Source organism: Myotis yumanensis, unplaced genomic scaffold (assembly GCF_028538775.1).
Source record: "Myotis yumanensis isolate MYYU_CA2020_CCGP unplaced genomic scaffold, mMyoYum1.0.hap1 SCAF_3, whole genome shotgun sequence".
Lineage (NCBI taxonomy): Eukaryota > Metazoa > Chordata > Mammalia > Chiroptera > Vespertilionidae > Myotis > Myotis yumanensis.
The window spans coordinates 126337708-126357973 of record NW_027223754.1 but is presented as its reverse complement, the minus strand read 5'-3'; the positions used below and the strand labels follow the sequence as shown (position 1 = coordinate 126357973).

General features: G+C 40.9%; 1 protein-coding gene across 2 annotated transcripts in view; it reads left to right on the top strand.

The window, feature by feature from the left end:
• PLEKHG7 (pleckstrin homology and RhoGEF domain containing G7) overlaps positions 1 to 18494 on the top strand; it is a 45224-nt gene extending 26730 nt beyond the window's left edge. For both annotated transcript variants that reach the window (XM_070407590.1, XM_070407589.1), the window contains exons 9-15: positions 484 to 658; positions 2363 to 2478; positions 2821 to 2914; positions 8296 to 8375; positions 10344 to 10497; positions 16211 to 16308; positions 17304 to 18494. In XM_070407590.1, the coding sequence (XP_070263691.1) occupies positions 484 to 658; positions 2363 to 2478; positions 2821 to 2914; positions 8296 to 8375; positions 10344 to 10497; positions 16211 to 16308; positions 17304 to 17411 (825 nt within the window). In that variant the 3' untranslated portion in view covers positions 17412 to 18494. The remainder of the gene's footprint in view (positions 1 to 483; positions 659 to 2362; positions 2479 to 2820; positions 2915 to 8295; positions 8376 to 10343; positions 10498 to 16210; positions 16309 to 17303) is intronic.
• The last annotated feature ends 1772 nt before the right edge of the window (positions 18495 to 20266 follow it).

Genomic DNA, 20266 nt, shown 5'->3' with positions numbered 1-20266 from the left:
ACACGTATAGTTAATACCTCTTATCCCTGCCACAGAGGGAACATGTGTTCTCTAGGGAACTTGCGAAATGTTACACTTTTCTCGTGCCTCTCCATCTTGACAAGTTCCCCACTTAGGAGGAGAGAGAGGTGATGTTACATTGAGGCTGAGCGCTGCCTTCTTCACCATCACTGGGAAGGCAAGACAGCCGGAGAAGGACTCTCTCTTCTTTGATTGGAAAGTAACAATGTTAGTCAGTAATGTTCAATAGCACCTCTCAACCGCATCTAAGAACCTCATTTCAGACCCTGAATTTGCTAAAGACACTTTAATAAGGATTTTCAAAAGCAACATCTGGTCTGTGGCTTATAAGCGTCCCCGGCAAGCTCACAGTTGCGTCACGTTGTCACCCAGTGAAATAGCTGAGTGTGTTTCATGCCCAGGCTTCCCGGGGCTTTGGTAGGAGAAGTGATGCTCTGATTCTGTCTGCGTTTCCTTCCCCAGTGGTGTGAGCAAAACGAACAGTGCAGACGGCTTCACCTGGCTGAGCTGCTGGTGGCCCCACTGCACAGGCTGACCCGGTACCCCTTGCTGCTGAAGAATATCTGGAAAAGGAGTACAGACTCCACTGAGAAAATCATGATCTACTCCATCAAGGAAAAGGTGGAAAAGTCAATCCGTAAGTCCCTGAGATAAGTGACCCAGCTCAGTGGAAGCTGCATGGAAGGGCTGGAGGCCCTCTGGCTCTTGGGAATGATCTGAGTTTCACCCTAGAACAGTGATGGCGAACCTATGACACGCGTGTCAGAGGTGACACGCGAACTCATTTTTTTGGTTGATTTTTCTTTGTTAAATGGCATTTAAATATATAAGATAAATATCAAAAATATAAATCTTTGTTTTACTATGGTTGCAAATATCAAAAACTTTCTATATGTGACACGGCACCAAAGTTAGGGTTTTTCAAAATGCTGACACGCCGAGCTCAGAAGGTTCGCCATCACTGTCCTAGAAGGTAGTTCCGTTGACTTGAGGTTATGGCTCTGGGAAATCAAACACACACACAACAATGGTTCCGGTCACATCCTGGCCATCCCTACGAGAACTCCACCAGAAGTTTACCCAGGACGTGGCTGTCTCCAAGGCTTTCACGTGTGAGTTCAGGCAGGAAAAGTTCCACTTCCCAGATGGTTGAAGGCTTTGTTTTTCATATCTATGCTGAACCCAAACACAAAGCAAATAGGAATAAACACCATGGGGGGCCTTTCCGGAGGATAAATTGCCATTCATTATTTGTAGGTCACTGAAATCCAGGGCCAATCTAAAAATAATGCCAACTGCAATCTTTAGAACTGAAATTTGGGAATGGGAACAGAACAACCCTTTGATGACTTAAGTTTATTTGGGTAGCTCTGTATAATTAAATTCAAATAAAGAAGTTCATGATATATGCCCACAAACCAAGATTTCTTGGGAGTGTCAAAAGGGAGCAATTCAAGTTTATGATTATCAGCTGTACAGAAATGACATTTTTTTCTTCTGCAAGTTTAAATGTAAAAATGACCATGCAATGGGAGTTTTTTAATTTTTTTGCTCAAATTCTAAAATGACTCAAGGAACTAGGATTAAGCTTATCAACTGGATAAAACAAAAATTGAATTAAAAATAGACTTTAAAACTTTTAAAGTAATTTGAAGATTATTACTCATTTTAATAGCTTTGTGAAGAAGATAATAGCATCTTTTCTGCAGATTTCTCAATAATATATGGATTTTTATTATTTGGGAAAGAGATTGCTGTGACCTTCCTTTAAGTCTATGAGCTTAAAGAGGGTGAATTCTGAAAGATTCCCCTAACAGTGTGATTCTACTATGGGTCTATGATTTTCCCTCCATGTTCCCCCAAATAATTTCAAAACCTCAATAACAATGTTATTATACAGTGTTGGGAAATTAATACAAACCTTCAAAAAAGTAAGCTTTTGCCAAAACAAAATAATTATCTTTATCATGAAGCAAATGTATGTTTTATAATTAGGACAAAAATATATGTTGGCTCTTTTTTTTCTTCATCTAATTACAGGTGTAGGGAATAAGAGAAAGCTACCAGGGACTTTACTTGTATTATTTAAATAAAGATGCACAAATGCATTTCAACTTACTTTATTAAATTATTTAAATTTTATTTCTCTTTGCAAGAGGCTGATTTCAAATTAGTGAGTTTTTCTAAGACATTTAAACTGCAAGCACTATGTTAAATAAAATTAAGATATGGTTTGGTTCTGGGGGCAGTGTCTCTAAATTATTACTATACATCTTGGTTAAAATTTATGCTGTCATGTTACATGAGTGTAAAAATATATTGAATGTGCCTTGTCTTTCAGGGGATCTTGAAGGAAAAGTGAAGTGGCTTGACAATTTTCAAAAATGTAGACATCTTCAGGAGATTATAGTGTGGCCTCCACTTTGGGATAGAGATAAAAGGTTTTTCATTCCAGAGGTACAAAGAGGATCCACTAAGACTTATGTTTGGCATTCCGTTGGAAATACGCTAGTCTTTACAAAGTCCCCAGCTGTCCACTTGGATATTGAATCTAGTTTTATGAGCAAGAACTACAGCTTTTTACCACGTGGCATTGTATGGGGGAGGCTGGCCTCATCACGCCGTTCCCAGGGTGGTCCTCCTCAGGGATGTGCTCATTCTTTCCCATTCCCGTGTCCATCTCCTGACGTTTCTAAATGTCTTGAACTTTATAGACAGAGTGCACTGCCCCAGCTCCGGGAACCTGTTCTCTTCCAACCACTAACAACCTCTCTTTCATTGTCTCTCTTGTTTTGCAAGTGCCTGAAACACATTTTTAAAGAGCACATGGCAGAAAACATCCTGTCACCAACCAACAGACACCTTCTCTATGAGGGAAAATTAACTCTTGCAGGTAAATAGCTTTTTCCTTTAAAAACCCAACATCTTTGCTACCATGTAATGTGTCCAGTTGTTGCTCATTGAAGAGTGTAAAGAGTTGTGTTTGCCTATGGCCAAGGCCATGGAAGATGCGAGTCAGAGAATATGCTATGGACTCACACACGTGTCAGCTTGATCAAAGACTTCACAGCATAACTAGCTATGCGCCCTGCATTTTCTATCTCTAAAATGGGATAACTCTTTCATAAGGTTGTTGTTAAACTGAAACACATGAAGAGCTTAACTCAACGTTGGGAACATCATAAACACTCCACATCAGCTGTTATCATCCTTATACTCCTCCAATGAGCTGGGCAATCATCCCATCCGTGTTGATGGAGAACCTGTTATGTAACACGTGTTGTGCCGGGTAGGCATCACTGGAGGATATAAGGTCATTATTCCGTTTAATCCTTTTCCTCTAGTTGGGAAGCTCTGCTGTAACGAGCAGACCTGCAGGATAAGTTCAGAAAAGAAGAGAGGCTGTGGGGCTGGGGTACCCGGGAGGGGCTTTATGTGCTCCCTGGGAGTAGAGGTGGGCTTGTGGGGGACGGAAAAATGGAGGTCAGTGGGAGGACAGGAGGGAGGACCTCCCAGATGAAGAGCATGGCAGCAGAAAGGGCTTGGAGGCGAGGCCACCTGGGAGAATAGGCGCTGGTGGAGTGGTTAGGAGAGGGAGCCCTGCAGGCTAACTGCCAGGTCACTTTCCAGCGCAGCCTTTTCTGCCTGTGTAACCTTGGCTCGAATACAGCAATCTCCCCCCTTTGCTGTAAATGAGCTAATGGATGCACAACCACTCAAAATGGTAGACACAGAGTCAGTGCTCAATAAATATTCTCATCAGAAAGGGCTGCCTGACCAATGTAGGGTTTGTATGCATTCATCTATTTGTTTCTGCACAAAATCTTGATTGAGCACCTACTGTGTGAGAAGCCCTGTGTGAGATGTGAGGTTGCCTATTTATGGTAGCATGAGATCTGGTGGGGAGTGCCAGGCCATAACTCTGTATTCGATACACATTTGTTGAGAATCTGCTCTATTTTAGCTCTACATGTCAGGTTGGAACAGAACCCCTACCTAGCAACTGCCAGCTAGGGATGGTAGACATGCCCGGCATTTTACATCAAAGGACTTTTGCACTCATTTTCTCCTTCCAGTGGTTATGCAGAGAAGTGACACTTAATCCCAAATTATAGGTGAGAAGTATGAGGCTCAGGGAGGTTCTGTGTCATGTTCAAAGTCACCTGGAGGTTAACAGCAGAGTCCAGGCTGCCTCAGCCCAGTGGGCTTCCAGAATCGCAGCACCTGGCTTGGGAGCCGAACAGAAGGAAATTGCCACTGACAAGTGACAGGCTTACAAAGGTGCTGAAGAAAGAGTCATCAGAAGCAATGCACAAAATGGTGCAGAGAAGGGGACCAAAGCAGGGAGACCAGCCCGGAAGCTCTGCTGTGAAGCAGGGTGAGGCGAGACGACCCGGAGCCTGTGTTTCTCAACCATTCTTAACCTCTACCAGGGGTGGGGGGCGTCTGGCCTTCGGGCCACATAAGGCCTGCGAATCATTTGATCTGGCCCTGCCCAGGCATTAGGGGGGGTGAGTTAATTAAATGTTTGACCAAATATAGCAGGCTAATTTTTAAGTTGATAATTTTGTATGGCCACAAATAATTATAAATATGCAAATGGTCCTTTGCAGAAAATAAGATTCCCCAACCCTGCTAGACCATCACCCTCCCACTTTCATTTGGAGAGATAACAATTTTACATTTTCTTTGATGTTATTTATAATTTTAAAATTTATATATTGTGACAAAATCAAATCAAAATAATGAAGCAAAACACAGCTTTGTGTCCAAATGTATGCCTCTCCCTCCAAAATTGGCCTCCACCTGGAATTATCAGAAGTTTTAATTCACCCCTTCCCTCTATCTACCAACTTCCCAACACTGTGAGATGTGCTGGCACGTTCTAAAATGTTAGAAATGGGCCTGGATAGAAAAGGATAAATGTGAGAGATATTTCAAAGGCAAAATAGGAGGACTTTATAATTGGCAAAATGGCTGAAGAGGAAATGAGCCAATGCTTTCAAGTGTCGTGCCTGAAAGTTAGGTTGACCACACTGAGGGAGGCAGAGGGAGTGGGTCAGGGAGGCAGTGTTAGGGTTCAGGTGTGGGCAGGATGAGAAGCCACATGGAAGTTAGATGAACATGACAATGACCAACTCTGGTGAAAAGCTATGTTAGATGCGCATCCGCACGTAGCTTTGGGGTGCTTGTCAAGGAAGTGCAGGTGGGAGACTGACCTAAGAAGGAGTCTTTACAAAAAGACCCAACTTTTCAGAAAAAAAGTTTCTTGTAGAGTCAAATGTGGTAAAAGAAGATGAACCTCATCAACATCACTAACTCCAGACACTTGCTTAAAGCCATATGCTGTGTGGCTCAGATGGCATCAGAGAGGAGGCAGCACCAAGTTTAAAGTCACGGGAACTTTGACCCAGAGTTGGCGTGGCGATGTGGTGGGGGTGGGGGTGCTAACGTTTGAAGAAATGGGACATCACTTTGAATGGATAAAGCATTAGACCAAGAATGACGATACCTAACACATAAATTTTGTTTCCAAATTTATTTCAGCTTTAAAAACTGTTCTAGTCTAACCAAATAAGTATATTTTCTCATTCCCAGAAAGTACAAGTTTTTATAACTTAAAGCATAACCAACTTCCCATGGGAAGTCATGCCAGAATACCCTTGGCAAATGTGTTGCTCCGCACAGACTGGCATTTCTAAATAGAAAAGTGAGTGAGGTGCAGACACATAGGCTGGCCTGACAGCTGTGACACTCAGAGAACACGTGCTGTTCAAGCTGCTGCAGCTCGGAATAAGGCAGTAACGCAGCTCTGTTCTGGAACAGCGTGATGAGAACCCCCGCCCAGACTCTATGGGAAAAAATAAAGACGGTTCAGATCTGGTTGTGCAGCACTTGGCTAAACAGAATTTCAGACTCACAGTGCTCATTAGTTACGTCTCATGAAATCGCTTGGTCAAGGTGTTTCACTGTCTGTACTAGCTTCAAACTGCTTGGTGATAAATGTGAACAGCCTGATTTTATGCTTACAATCTTCCTCCTTAACCATCCTCTTTTGCCTGACCATGTATACTTGTTAGCACTATCAGTTTCTGAATTTATCTTATTTTAAATCTTGTTTACTGTTTGTTATGTGTCTGCTTTCCGTAGGATTAAAGCTCCTTGGAGGCAGAGTCTTCTTAGTCATTGATGCAGGGTAGGGCGTCAGCATCAGTTGACTACTCGGTGGGACCCGAGGGATTCAATAAATAGCTAAAATAATCATCAGTTCCTAGAATATATTGCAGGACACAGCAGATGCTCGCGGCTAGTTTGTTAAAATAAAATACTTAAAATTAGCAAGAAAAAGAAAGTATTTCATTTTGACAATAATCATCAACCTAATCTATATATGAATGGCACAGAATGGGGAAAACAGCATTTAACAGGTCCTCAGGTCTAATGTTGTCCAATGCCTCAGTCCTGGTGCCATATCTGTATTGGTTAGGATGTTGGTTCAGCCATTGGAGACAGAGAGCGATAACGATCACTTAAAAAGACAAGTTTACTTCTCTCACGTGTAAAACTCGGAGCCGTGTGACAGCTCTCCTCCATGGTGTGACTGGGACCCAGGCTTCTTCTGCCTTTTTGCTCTGCCATCCCGGGGTGCTGCTTTCTTCCATGTGGTCCCAGAGGAGTCACAGGGTGGCTAGCCGGTGGGAAGAGGGAAAGGGCAGGAGAGCAAAGCCCTGCTGTTTACGGGAATGACTCACAAGTTGCACAGTTTTGCTCATATTCCATTGGTCGGAATTTACTCACTTGGTCATATTTAGCTTCAAGGGAAGCTGGGAGATGTAGTATTTATTTGCAGGGAATATGTACCCATTAAACTCAGAAATTTCATTACTACAAAAGAAGGGAAATGTTTTTTTTGAGGGACAATCAGCAGTTTTTGCTATAGGCTGATTTGAAAAAAAAAGTCTCTAGTAGTGATGGAATACAATGTTTTAAAAATATTCAAGGACAATTCAAGATTGAATAAAAAATCTAATTCCTTTTCTGTGCAAATATGGAAAGAATTTTTCTTTCCTTCAAACTTAAAGAAGTGGAGGAAATAGAAATGAAACCTAAGTATTTTATCTACTAATTTAATCTTAGCCCCCTAGTTTTCAGGGATAAAAGTATATGAAAAAAAAAACTTCTAAATAATATAAATGAACAAAATAAATAGAATAATGAAAAATATTTACTGATTTTAAAAATATTTACTTTAAGTATCTGTCACATTCCCCTCTGGACAGACTGTGTTTTCCTCTGAAATCACTTAAAGTTAACTATTTCTTCTGCTAACTTCTATGTGGTAAAGTTAGAGAAGGGGATACCCTATTCTAATATTTGATTTCTCTTCTACCACTGGCCCCTTCCTAGAGAAAAGTAGGAAAGCCTACTTGCCTTAAGTTATTATCAAAAGTTATACCAAAAACGTTTGTAAATATAAAACTATGTGAAGAATATTTGAACATGTAAATCTTGCAAAAAAGTAAGATGATTGCCTTAGTCAGCTTTGGCCACCATAACAAAATACCATATCCTGGGTGGTTTAAGCAACAGAAATTTATTGCTCACAGTTCTAGAGGCTGAAAGTCCAAGGGCGAGTTGCCAGCCTCATTCGCTCTCTGGTGAAGCTCTGCCAGCCTCCTGCTCAGGGTCCACACATGGCTCTCTCTCTAGTCTCTCCTCTTATGACACTAATCCATCTGGATTAGGGCTCCACCCTCAAGCCCTCATTTATTCTTAATTACTTCCTTATTCCCCAAACAGCCACACTGGGGAGTTAGGACTTCAACATATGAATTGGGGGAGGGGGCACAATTTAGTCCACAGCAATGACAAAATGCCCTTTCTGGGGGTAATGCATACCTTTGCCAATGACCAACCGGATGAGTCAAGAGGCAAAAATGCTGTAAGTTTAATGAACTGATAGATGTGTCTTAGGCTTCGTTGAAACAATTATAATCATCATCCAAGTTTTCTAAGATCCATGTGAAATGCATCACAAAGACAATGTCTTTAAAGCTGTGAGCTTGAGCTCACGCCACGTCTCTGCTTTAAGGAAGCAATCGATTCAGAACCCTTGCTGGTTTCTGACCCACAAGATCTGATGCCCTGAACTGCTGGCCTGCTGTGCCAGGAAGCCCTGCTCGATTTGTTTCCTGGGGAATTCTTTGATTTAAATAACAGAAATCCTTTTACTTACAATTTCCAACCCCAGTTTCACTTTCTTTCTCTCCCCAGAAAGTACCAGATTCCTAGATGTTTATCTGTTTCTCTTTGATGATTTCCTCTTAGTTACGAAAACTAAGCGCAACAAAAAGGTAAATTCTGCTATTTCTTAATAAGTCTGCTAAATATGTTCAGAAATACTTCCAAATAAGTTGTGTTAAAAATCATAATATTTTCATACATCAAATTGGGATTCACCCTCTAAAAATGGAAACATTACACAATATTGGCATTTTCAGACAGATAGTTCTGAACTAAACATACCAATGACAAAAGCAAGTTACACTTCTTAAGGATGTGTACATTTTTAGTATAACTTAGTCTATATAGTTTTAGGGTAAGTCCCAGAGGCCACAGGACTATTCCTGGCCTGCCTGATCCAATGCAACCCAAAAGCTTTTGTCCGTACTGGCCCTATCCTCACCCAAATTGTCCCCAGTGAACAATGCCGGGGAAGAGGGGGCGGGTGCTCTCTAAACTGTCTGCTGCCATGTGCCAAGGTGGTATCCATCACCCCTTCTGATTCGAAAGCTCACATCCTTCCTGGAAAATAGTGATTTGGGGGCTGCGAGTGGGAGGGAGTCCTGCTCTCTCAGTATCTACCTGTATATAAAACAGACATCTGCAGAAGCCAGACAAATGTATAGCTGGCGTCACAGACAAAATGAGCCAACTTGGGGTTAAAGCCATTAAATCTCTTCCAAGAACAGGGATTTCCCCCATTACTTAAGTATTATGGCCCCTATTATTGTTGTTACTAATTAAGCCATGAGTATTATGGTCTAAAAGGCTTTCTATCTAATCTTCCATTTCCCAGTCTGTCCCCTGAATGGCATGAGTGATATTATGAAGGGGACTTCCTCTGAGGCACTCAGACACTGGCCCTTAGTTGTCAACCATCAGAGATACCTAATTCACCCACTTCAAACCATAACCTCTTGGTTCATGGGTCTACACTCAACCACTGAGCAACACGGGCTGGGCTCACCCACTTTTTTACCTGAGGACTAGCCTTACACACATATAAGATCATGAGACTAGATATCTCAAATCTCTTAAGAACCTAAGCTTCTAGATGATATGTTGGTTAGTTAAGCTCAATAATTTAAGGATCTTTTAAGCGCTAAAATAGACACCCATTGATCAAACTATAAATAGTTGAATGGTCATTGAGGATGGAATGGATATTTGAGAATATTAAGAATCACAGTTTTGAAACTTAGGTGGCCTTCTCTTGTAAGCTCCCCAGACGGCCATGTCTGAACAAGTCAAGCTCTGAAAAATCTCTATGGCCTTCAAACACCTTGACACTAAGCACAGCCTATCTTCATATCAAATAACGACTCAAATCTGAGTACATGAACTCATGGCAGCCTATATTGATTTACTATAAGGTAATATTCTGATTTCATGCTTCATAACTTGATCCCCAAATAAGGAATGTTATGTGCCTTAAATTCCTCTGTTTAATAAATCTGGAGAGTTTTATTGACTTCATAGGTGCAAAGATTATCAACCAGAGAAGACACTGGGTTTCACTTAGAAAAAAAAAAAAGGAAAGAAATGTTGTGTTTTAAATCCCTCTTTGCAATTAAATGAACAACATATGTCATGCAAATCACAATCTTTGACACCCTTTAAAAAATTCAACACCTTATATATTCAAAATAATTTCAATTATCTACAAATTATAGAGCGTGGACTCCACTTAGAGTTAGTATTAGATCCCATGGACAGAGTTGGCCAAAATGAGGCTCCCCTTTCTCATCCCCCTCACTCAATACTAGAGAGAGACACTGGAAATGAAGTGCTTTCCCATTGATGTGATGGTGATGAAAGTGTTTCCCAATTGTAGATGTCACACATAACCTACTCAGAAAGTTAAATTTGGGTATCAGAAACACTATTCTGTAAATCACTGTGTACTTTGGGGAAATGCTTTTCAAGATCCAGGAAGAGTAGTAAGCTGGATTTCAAGCAGTTGTTTCTCAAAATCAGTTTAGGGATGTGCACCAATACTCATTTCCTCTTCACTGCATTATTTTCCCTTTTAATTTCAGAAAGTTGGAGGCTTGGACACAGGTGTAATGTGTCCTTCACTTACTCCTGAGCTGCAAACAGTAATAAAAGAAGGTGGTTCGTGTAAGGTACTCGATCAGCCCATTCCACTGGATAGATTGGTAGTCAAAAGTATTGATCCACTCCATGTATCAGGTATGTGCCAATTTTCATCGTTAATCTGCTTACCATCACAGAGTTCTATATTGGCTTTTATTGGTAACAGCACATAAATCCAATTTAAGTCTTCATAAAAGAAAATACTGACTTCCTATGTGGCTATGTATCACTCACTCTACAAATTACTTATGGAAAGAGTATTGGATTTGGTCTCCAATGCTTGCATGTCCCAGCTCTGCCACTGCTAGCTGTGTGATCATAGGCAAGGAATTTAAATTTTCTATGCCACAGATTCATCTTGGTAAAACTGGGATAATAATATCTATGTCAGTGGGTTGTCATGAGAATTTAATGAAATAATGCATATAAAGCACTCAATGAATGATGGCTATTTTTAGTATTGTTATATTATTACTAGAGGCCCGGTGCATGAAATTCATGTGTGGGGGGGGTCCCCTCAGCCCAGCCTGCACTCTCTCCCCCAACTGCCCTTCCTGCCAGCCTAGTCACCCCACACAGCCTGCTGTTCAGTCATTTGGTCGTCCCTTACTAACTCCACTGCCGGCCTGGTCACCCTATGCAGCCTGCTGTTTGGTCGTCCATCCGGTTGTTTCAGTCATGACGGCCCCTGGCTTTTTATATATTAGGATTAGTAGTACTCACTGGCACACCACAATACACTGTGCAAGCCTAAGATATTCTACTACAATAACCATATAGAAAGAAATATGCCAGAAATAATATGTATACATATGCAGGTACACATATATATATATACATGTCATGTGTATAGGTATATAATTTTCATTTTTCAAGCAATTTCTGAGTGTCTCCTGAGAACCAGGCACTGAGTGAGTACCCTAGAGTTATAAACAGCCCATTCTTGGGGCCGCTCTCAGAACAATGAGAGATCAGTAAACCCCATCAGGAAGGCCCTGATGCTCAAGGGACTCACAGAACATTTCAGTCTCTTCAGTGCTGGGTGTTCAGGAGGATGCAGGGGGTCATTCTGCCTTGGGTATAGGCTCCTAGGAGACCAGCAAAGCCAGGCAGAAGGGGACTGCCTTTCTGTTCCAAGGGAGGAGCAGGAAAAGAGGGAGCACTACCCATTCCCCTCAATTCCCACCCCAGCAGCCAAGCCCAAAGCATCAATGATGAGCATAGGAGGACCTATACATACCTAGCAACATTACATAGTGAAGAAATGACTGAACACACAAACTGATAATAATAATAGCAACATTGACATCGTTATGGTATATAACTAAGTTATGTATGTAAATGTTTTACATGTGTTAAAGTGTGAATGGAGCAAACTCTTTCCTCCCTAAGGGGACTCCTGCATCTAGGCCAGAACCTCTATCTCCTTTGTCTATTCTTCTTTCCCCTAAGATTTGCTGAACTGTGACCTGGCAGGCCCCTAAGGCCTCTTATATCTGATTCCCCTAGGGCCAATCACAGAGGGTGTATGTGTGTGTGTAGGCCAAAGTCTGCATAAGCCAGAAAGCACGCCTACAAAGGGGCATCTGAGGGGAGCAAAACCTTTGCCCATGAGTGCATCCCCAGCCCCCACCCAATTTGAGCCTCCTCCCTGGTCAGAGCAATGTAAATGGCAGAGATTCAGTATGTGAGGCCCAGAAATCACTTCCTTCTATTTGTTTAGTAACTTTTTCATGGGGAAAAACGTCATGTCAGAGGGCATCCTAGGCCTTGAATGTATTCCCTCCCTGTAACACGATAAATGGCTTGAGGGGAGGAAGCTGTCAAAGCCCCAAGTGGATAAGTGGAAGCAGCTGGGGCTCGGTTTAGCCATAGCCCTGCTGGCTTTAAGAACTGGGCTTTATGGGAAATGTGATGTCACTGGATTACGTTGGGAGGTATGTTTCTTCTGCTCTATTCATTTTTCTTATTCTTTTTTTTTTTAAATAAGAACAATACCTTTAAAAAACTACATCCAGCATTTTTTGTTACTTTCTGATTTGTCACTACCATCTCTTATTTCTGTTTTTTTATTTTTTCCTCATTCCTCTGGTCTATTGTTTTCACTGTTCAGATCCAGTGCATGAGGCAGAATAGCTGCCAACTGAGAAAAAGTAAAGGGTGAAAAGAGAAGAGATTGAACTTTGAAGTGACAGAGACCTGGTTTCAAACTCTGGCTATGCCATGTACTGTGTGAGCTTGGAAGAATTCATCTAAGTTTCTTTCCTCATTTGTAAGTGGGAGTTAGCTGACCTATATTACACTGTTGCTGTGTGGTTTAAATGACACAAAAAAGGAAAAAATAAATAAAACAGTACCGAGAGAGAGAAAGAGAGAGAGAGAGAGAGAGAGAGAGAGAGAAACAGCACAGTGCCCAGTGCAAAGTAAGTGCTTATAAATGGTATAAATCATTATATTCATTATTTATTACTAGGGGCCTAGTGCACAAATTCGTGCACCTTGAAAGGAACTGTGCTCCGTGAGGCTGCAGTGGGCACAGGGGTGGGTCTCGGCCCACCTTTATGCCCCCACCTGGCCCCTCCTGCTGCGGCCCCTGGTTCCCTGTCTGCCAGTAGCCCCGCTCCCGCCTCCGCTGCTCCGATGCGCTGACGGTGCCCATCCCGCTCACACCCGCTCACAGCATGGAGTGACTGGGGCCAGTGCCAGCAGCAGGTGCAAGCGGGGCTGCTGCCCTGATCACCCCTCAGGAGCAGGGGGCAGTGGAGAAGCCCTGAGGGATAATAGGGGCCAGCAGCTGCCACTTACACCCACTGACAGGGCTGAGTGATTGGGGTCAGCGCTGGGTGCCAGCAACTGGTGCAAGCGGCGGCTCCAGCGCCGGCTGCAGGTACGAGCAGGGCCGGCACTGGCAGTGGGTGTGAGCAGTGGCTCCGGCGCCAACAACAGGTGCAAGCGGGGCCAGCGCTGGCAGCAGATGTGAGTGCCAGGTGGACCACAGCATGCTGGAGCAAAGAATTTTCAGTAACCATCAGAGGCTCGCCCTGATGACAGCGACTGGTGCCCTGCATTGGTCTGGTGCCCCCACTCACCTGCTCCACCATCCCACTGCGGCCAATGCCCGCCATGTTCCATACACACCCCTTGGTGGTTAGTGCACGTCATAGCGACCGGTTGTTCGGTTGTACCGCTGTTCGATCTATTAGCATATTAGCTTTTTATTATATAGAACTAGAGGCCCACCACACAAAATCACGTGAGACCCAGACCTGGTGCTCCACGGGACCTAGCGTCAAGTCCCCGCCCACTCATGCATGCCTCACCATGCACGCAGCCCCGCCCGCCTTGAAGACAGTTGTGGATGGAGATAAGAATAGTTTTCTGTCCCAACCTTTCCTTCTCAGGAGCACTTAAATTGACCTTCATTGGAAGATGAGAATTGAACAGAGCAACACTTACTTGTTCCCATGAAGAAATCATATGACATTCAGCAGGTGCCTTTTGGTGTTTGGTCATTATGGCGTGATGGCCACAGGTTTTTATAATAGAGATTATGTTAGCATGTCAAGAAAAAGGAGAGTTACTCCTGACCACATACTATCTCCTCATTTTCTTTTACAAGACCACCATACTAGGTCCTTTTGTTTCTAAAGTCCCTTGTGCCCAGGTTGCAAACCAAACAAATGAGGGACCCCTTCAGTAACTGAGAACTACAGTTACAAGTTTTGAGGAAAACAGATTCCAGGAGCTAGCTAAGAAAAACCACCTACTCTTCAAAGCCTCACTTGCTACAGGGAATTTATAATTGAGTAAAACAAGCACAGGCAACCTGCCCTCCCCCGCCCCCCCCCCACCCCCCGGAAGTCATTTTAATAGATTTAAGCCCTCTCCTCTCAAATAAGCTGGACAGACTTCCATGACCTTAACATATTGTGGTAGGATTTTGGAATTATGAGGTTTAGACAGTTATGAGTATAATTTGTGATACTGGAATAGTTCTTGCAGGTAAGAAAATAAAAATCTTGCATTTGCTTGGATTCTGAAGTAAGGCCCAATCTGCTTCAGTGAGTCTGAGTTAAACCCACAGCCTCCAATAGAAATGATGGTGGACAAGCAGCAGCTTAATGATGAGCCAGGAATAAAGCGCTCTTCTAGAACCTTTCTATATACTTGAAACAACCAGGAAACACCCTGCTTTGATTTGTTTCTAAGCATTAATCAACTGTAGAAAGGATGTATAAGTCCAGAATTTTATTGTGTTGTATTAATAATTCAATGAAGAAGCTTTTATTTTAAGAACTCCTGCTATATCTATATATATAAAAGCCCAGCAACCTGAACAGCAGAACGATCAGAATGACTGGAATGACCAGTGGCTATGACGTGCACTGTGGCAGCCAACCAGCCTGATCTGGCCCCAATCGCTGCCCGCCCCCCCAGCCCAGCCCCCGATCAGCCCCCAACACCCCGATCTGGGGCATGGCTGGCTGGCCAATTGCCCATGGTCCTTCCCCCTGGCCAGCTAACCACCCTTGGCCCCTCCCCCCCCACCAGCCCAGCCCAATGGGCTCCCATTGGGGCAGGCCAGCCAGACCCACCCATGCATGAATTCATGCACCAGGCCTCTAATATAGATATTTAAAAAGTGTCTGCCCTGGCTGGTGTGGCTCAGTTGGTTGGAACATCATCCCAGGCACCGAAGGGTCACAGGTTTGATTCCCGGGGAACATACACAGGTTGTGGGTTTGATCCCATTGGGGCATGTACAGGAAGCAAACAACTGATGTTTCTCTCTTTCTCTCTCTCTCTCTCTCTCTCTCTCTCTCTCAAATCAATTTAAAAATACATCCTCAGGCCCTAACCAGTTTGGCACAGTGGCTAGAGCGTCGGCCTGTGGACTGAAGAGTCCCAGGTTCGATTCCGGTCAAGAGCATGTACCTTGGTTGCGGGCACATCCCCAGTAGGGGGTGTGCAGGAGGCAGCTGATCGATGTTTCTCTCTCATGGATGTTTCTAACTCTCTCTCCCTCTCCCATCCTCTCTGTAAAAAATCAAAATATATTTAAAAAATATATACATATATATAGCCTCAGGTGAAGATGAAAAAAAAATGTTTTTTTAAGGTGTCTGCTCTCCCACCATTTTCTGTCATTTCTTTAAGAGACCAGGGAGGAAATTACAGAACAGACTTCTTCTTTTGCAAACACAGAAACCATGGCAATGTGTGTTTCTTTTTGTTTTGTTTTACATTTCACATACTTTAGTGGATGTTGGATTTTGAGTCTTTTTTTATTTTTGTCTTTTCTTTCCCTGCTGTGAAGCATTTAGGTGGTTTTATATTTCTGCTACTTCTCAATTTGTTTATAACCCTTGTTTTGATGTGGCTTCCTTTTAAATACAAAAATAAATAAAAATTTTTAGTAAGGGGTCTAAAAAGAAACAATAATCTCATTGTTTTCCATATTTTTATTATCTATATTTTACACACACAAAATCCAACATGCTAACATGCTAAGCTTCTTCCTTGAGTAGGAGCCCACTTTCCATCACATGCCATTATTGCATTTCATCAAGCCCTGGAAGTTGTTAGTTAAGGAAGAAAGGGTTTCCTTGTTTAAGTGGCTCCATTTGGACATAGTGGTGAAGTCTTGGTTTTGAAATCAGACCTTGTTCTGTAATTTACAAATATCTCCCACCTTCTTTAAAAAACAACAACAAACAAACACCTCTACTGGTAAGTTCTTAGGGAACTAAGTCACTGTTTGGATTTCATATTAAATGATTTGGCTTTTTGTCTTTGGATCTTTTTCTAGTCTTTGGACTGAGAAATGCCTTCCTTATTCAACATGAAAGCCGATATCGACAGTGCATAGCAGCATTCTTATTACAAGCCCAAACAGAAAACATCAAAGTATGTATTTTAATTTTGTAGGTTTTGATTCTTTAAACTTGATGGAAGGAAAAATCTCAACCCCAAGTCTAAGTAAAGGTGAATGGAAAGTTTTGTGTATTTCCCTCACCTGCTTTGGAAAGGACAGATGCTGGGAGGTGGGGAGGAATAGGGACATCTAGTCCACATCATGCTCAGAAATCTCAAGGTGACAATCCCCGCCCACTCGCAGAGTTGCCACAGCCCCCCATTTCTCCTGCGGCAGAAAGCTCCAGAACGACTTCTGATTCTACTTTCCGTATGAAATGGGGGGAGGGCTGCTTTGGATTGTATGCTTGGCTTTTAAGATGCTCCAACCAGTTTCTGAAGTCCTGCAAATAATATGATGTCAACTTAAGTGAAGGGCTGCTGCAGCAATGAACCATGACAAGAAGTCTACTCTTTGACCTTTGAAAATAATGCCAGTTTTTACAGCAATGGAGTTGAAGATAGGCTGCCTATGGTTCCTCAATCTTAGAAGTTTCCATTTTTTATCTTTCTTTTGGTAGGCTTTCATCACAGTAAAAGTGTATGGCCAGACAATGAATGCAATATTGCATTCTCCTTAAGGACTCAGTTTCCTGAGTCATCTCCCTCAAACTCTTTTTCAAAGTATACCATTAGCTAAAGAACTTCTAATTCCAGACAAAACACATTTAATGTTCAAACTATTTATATTCTAATTAGTCATAATTGATTATTATGGTTCTTTGATTACTCATGACTACCCCACTTGCTAACATACTCATTTAACCCAATTGCATTTTCATACATAATTAGATATTGATGATATATTAGATGTAAGAAAGAAAATGGGAAACATGCAAGTGTTTCATTAGTCCTCAGTTTTAAAGAGCAAGTCAATAAATACAAAGGGAAAGATTAATCCAAGTGTGAAAAAATTGTCAGGTTAATATTCTTCTCTCTCCCCTCACCCATGTGTGTGTGTGTGTGTATTTGTTGTTTTTGTTTTACAGAAAACATGGATGGCACAAATAACAGCAGCAATCTCTTGCTTCACTAAGAGTCAGGAAACCAAGAAAATATCTTTATTCAGATCATCCACAGAATCTTCTGAAATTTAGGGACCTAAAACTAATTTTTTAGAAATGAAGGATAAAGGTATTCTTTTAAACTTTTGTAACACTTAGTGATGAGCTAGAAGAAAACGTGACTTTTAAAGGAGTTCCAGAATTTGAGTGAAGAAAATCCTCAGTACAGAGAAATGATGACTGCAACAAATTTGAATTCTGGGGAATTTCTTGTCAAGTATATACTGATATCCAGACTACCTTAAAATGCTTCAGTCAGACTTATAAGAGGTGTGAGTGAAGTGTGATGCTGTTATAATTTGTAAAGGGTGAGTGATCAGCTGTTCACTGTTCAGAGTGGCAGGAGGAAAATGTTTGTGTCCAATATGAATTCTAGCATCTTACTTTGTGTATACCTGTAATGAAACCAACCTTCCTACATGGCTTATAAATCACATACTGCTTTATAGTCCTGCCTCACAAATAGATCATTCTTTTGTCACAAAGTTTGATTGCTCTTTTAATATATTAAGTGATAAATAAGGTCCTCATTTTAAAAGCAGTTTTTAAATTCCAATTCTCAGTTCACTTATCTCAGGTATCTACACTAATAAAAGAGAAACATGCAAATTGGTGTCACTCCACTATGCCCACCAGCCAATCAGAGCGACTATGCAAATTAACCAACAAAGATGGTGGTTAATTTGCATACACAGCGTGGAGTGAAGACTGAAGACGACTGAAGACTGAAGTGGCTTGGCTTCTCTGCTGCGCCCGGACCAAAGGCCTGGGTCCTGGGTGCTGGACTAAAACCGGTGCCAGCAGCCAGGGGAAGGAAGGCCTATTGCATGAATCTCTTCATGCAATGGGCCTCTAGTATTTCATAATACTCTAACTTGGAAATAGAAAATCCCAGACTAAACTCCATTATTAAAAAATAAAATGTTTCAGTTTTACATGTTAACACTTTTACATGGGAAATTGTCTTAGAAATAGTAAAATATCATTCTCTAAACCTCATTTTTTAAAGAATGGTTTGTCATAAAATTATTTTCTGGTTTTGAGGAGGATGGGGTTGTGTGTTTTATCATAGTACAGCCACCTAATTTTACTTAGCAGAACTTGAAATTTCATTAAATTTTTATTTAAAAAGGCATCTTGAATTATTTTATTATCATATGGTTAGATTATATCAAATGGAAATCCACAAATTTCAATTTCAACCATGGTGTCTTGAGCAATTTCCAAAATGGAAGTAGTAAATTTATCAACCTGGGATGCAAGACATGATACCTTAACTGACCTCTTCAAGTTGGAGAATGGGACAAAGAGGATGATGTTTAGGGAAGTCATGTGTACAGTTAATGCTTTGAAGAAAAGGCTAATTTCACCACACAAACAGGCAGTATAGACAAGTGTAGCACAAAGGCTCTTGTGCACAGACCTAGCACTATTGCAATGGAGGGTCATCATCTTTGTGTAATAATGTCAGAAATTTGGAGGAGTAAGTGAAAATAAAAGGAAAATCTGGAAAGCAGTAACTACTGTTAAAGGCTAAAAATAAATGAGAGGGAGAATAGACTTCAAGTGAATTCCTAGAGATGAGACCTAGATGACATTGAAAGCAATTTACATTCAGGACAAGACAATACTGACTTATGCAAGAAAAGACTTAGGGGGGGAAATATATATATATATATAGATATATATATATATATGTATATGCACACACACACACACACATATATATATATATATATATATATATATATATATATATTATATATATGAAAAAGAAATTAAGAATCATCTTACAGAGATTTTTAGATATAAGCTGACTTTGGAGAAGGACAATGGACTAGAAATAGGCAATCTCTCAAGATTCCTGTAGTCCCATGAGTCCAGTAACCATGTATTTATATGTATAAAGGACTAGTTTCTTCCTAAAATATCATTAAAGGAGACTGACTAAATTAACATCAAGAATGTAAAATAGCTTAAGAATATACTATATACAATAGCCAATATGTGGAAAAAACTTTAATGTCCACTGACAGATGAATGGATAAAGAAAATGTGGTATGTATGTATAGAATGGAATACTATTCAGATTTCAAAAAGAAGGAAATTCTGCAATATGCAACAACATGGATGAATCTTGAAGACATCATGTTAAGTGAGATAAGCCAGTCACAGAAAGACAAATACTGTATGATTCTACTTGTATGAGGTATCTAATAGTGAACTTCCTATAATCAAAGTATGAAATAGTGGTTGCCAGTGAAATAGAGAGGGAAATGGGCAGTTACTAATCGACAGCCTTGAAGTTTCAGTTAAGCAAGATGAGTAAGCTCTAGAGATCTACTGTACACTTAAAAAGAGGTCATAAGAGTAAATCTCATGTTAAAATTAAAAAAAAGAAAATGCTACATATGTAATATATTTAGTGCTTAAGGATATACACAGTGTACTCTTCAGAAGGAAGCATATTAGAATAAAATGAAAAAATATCTCTAGAACTTTGGTTCGGGGTGGGGGGAAGGAGGTGCAGTAAAAAACAATGCTATTTTGAGCCTTCACAAGAGTATCTTTAAAAGGTCACCTGGGTATTAAATTAGATATACAACAAAAAAATTAATTTAATATTCTTTAGTATTTTTTTTAGTTTTGCTAAATTTCACAATGATAAATGGAATGAAAAGGGAATGAATGCCTCAAGCAAAATGACATCAGTAATTTTTCTTGAAATTGTAAACTTAATTATTATTCTAAGTTGAACATTAAAGCATACTCACTGTCTATATCCAAGTGCAAAGTTCTAACATTCTGTAAATTAATTAATGCAAAACGGTTAATATCTTGTTCTTTTTTTTAAATAGACAAAATAATTTGTAGCCACAGAATACATC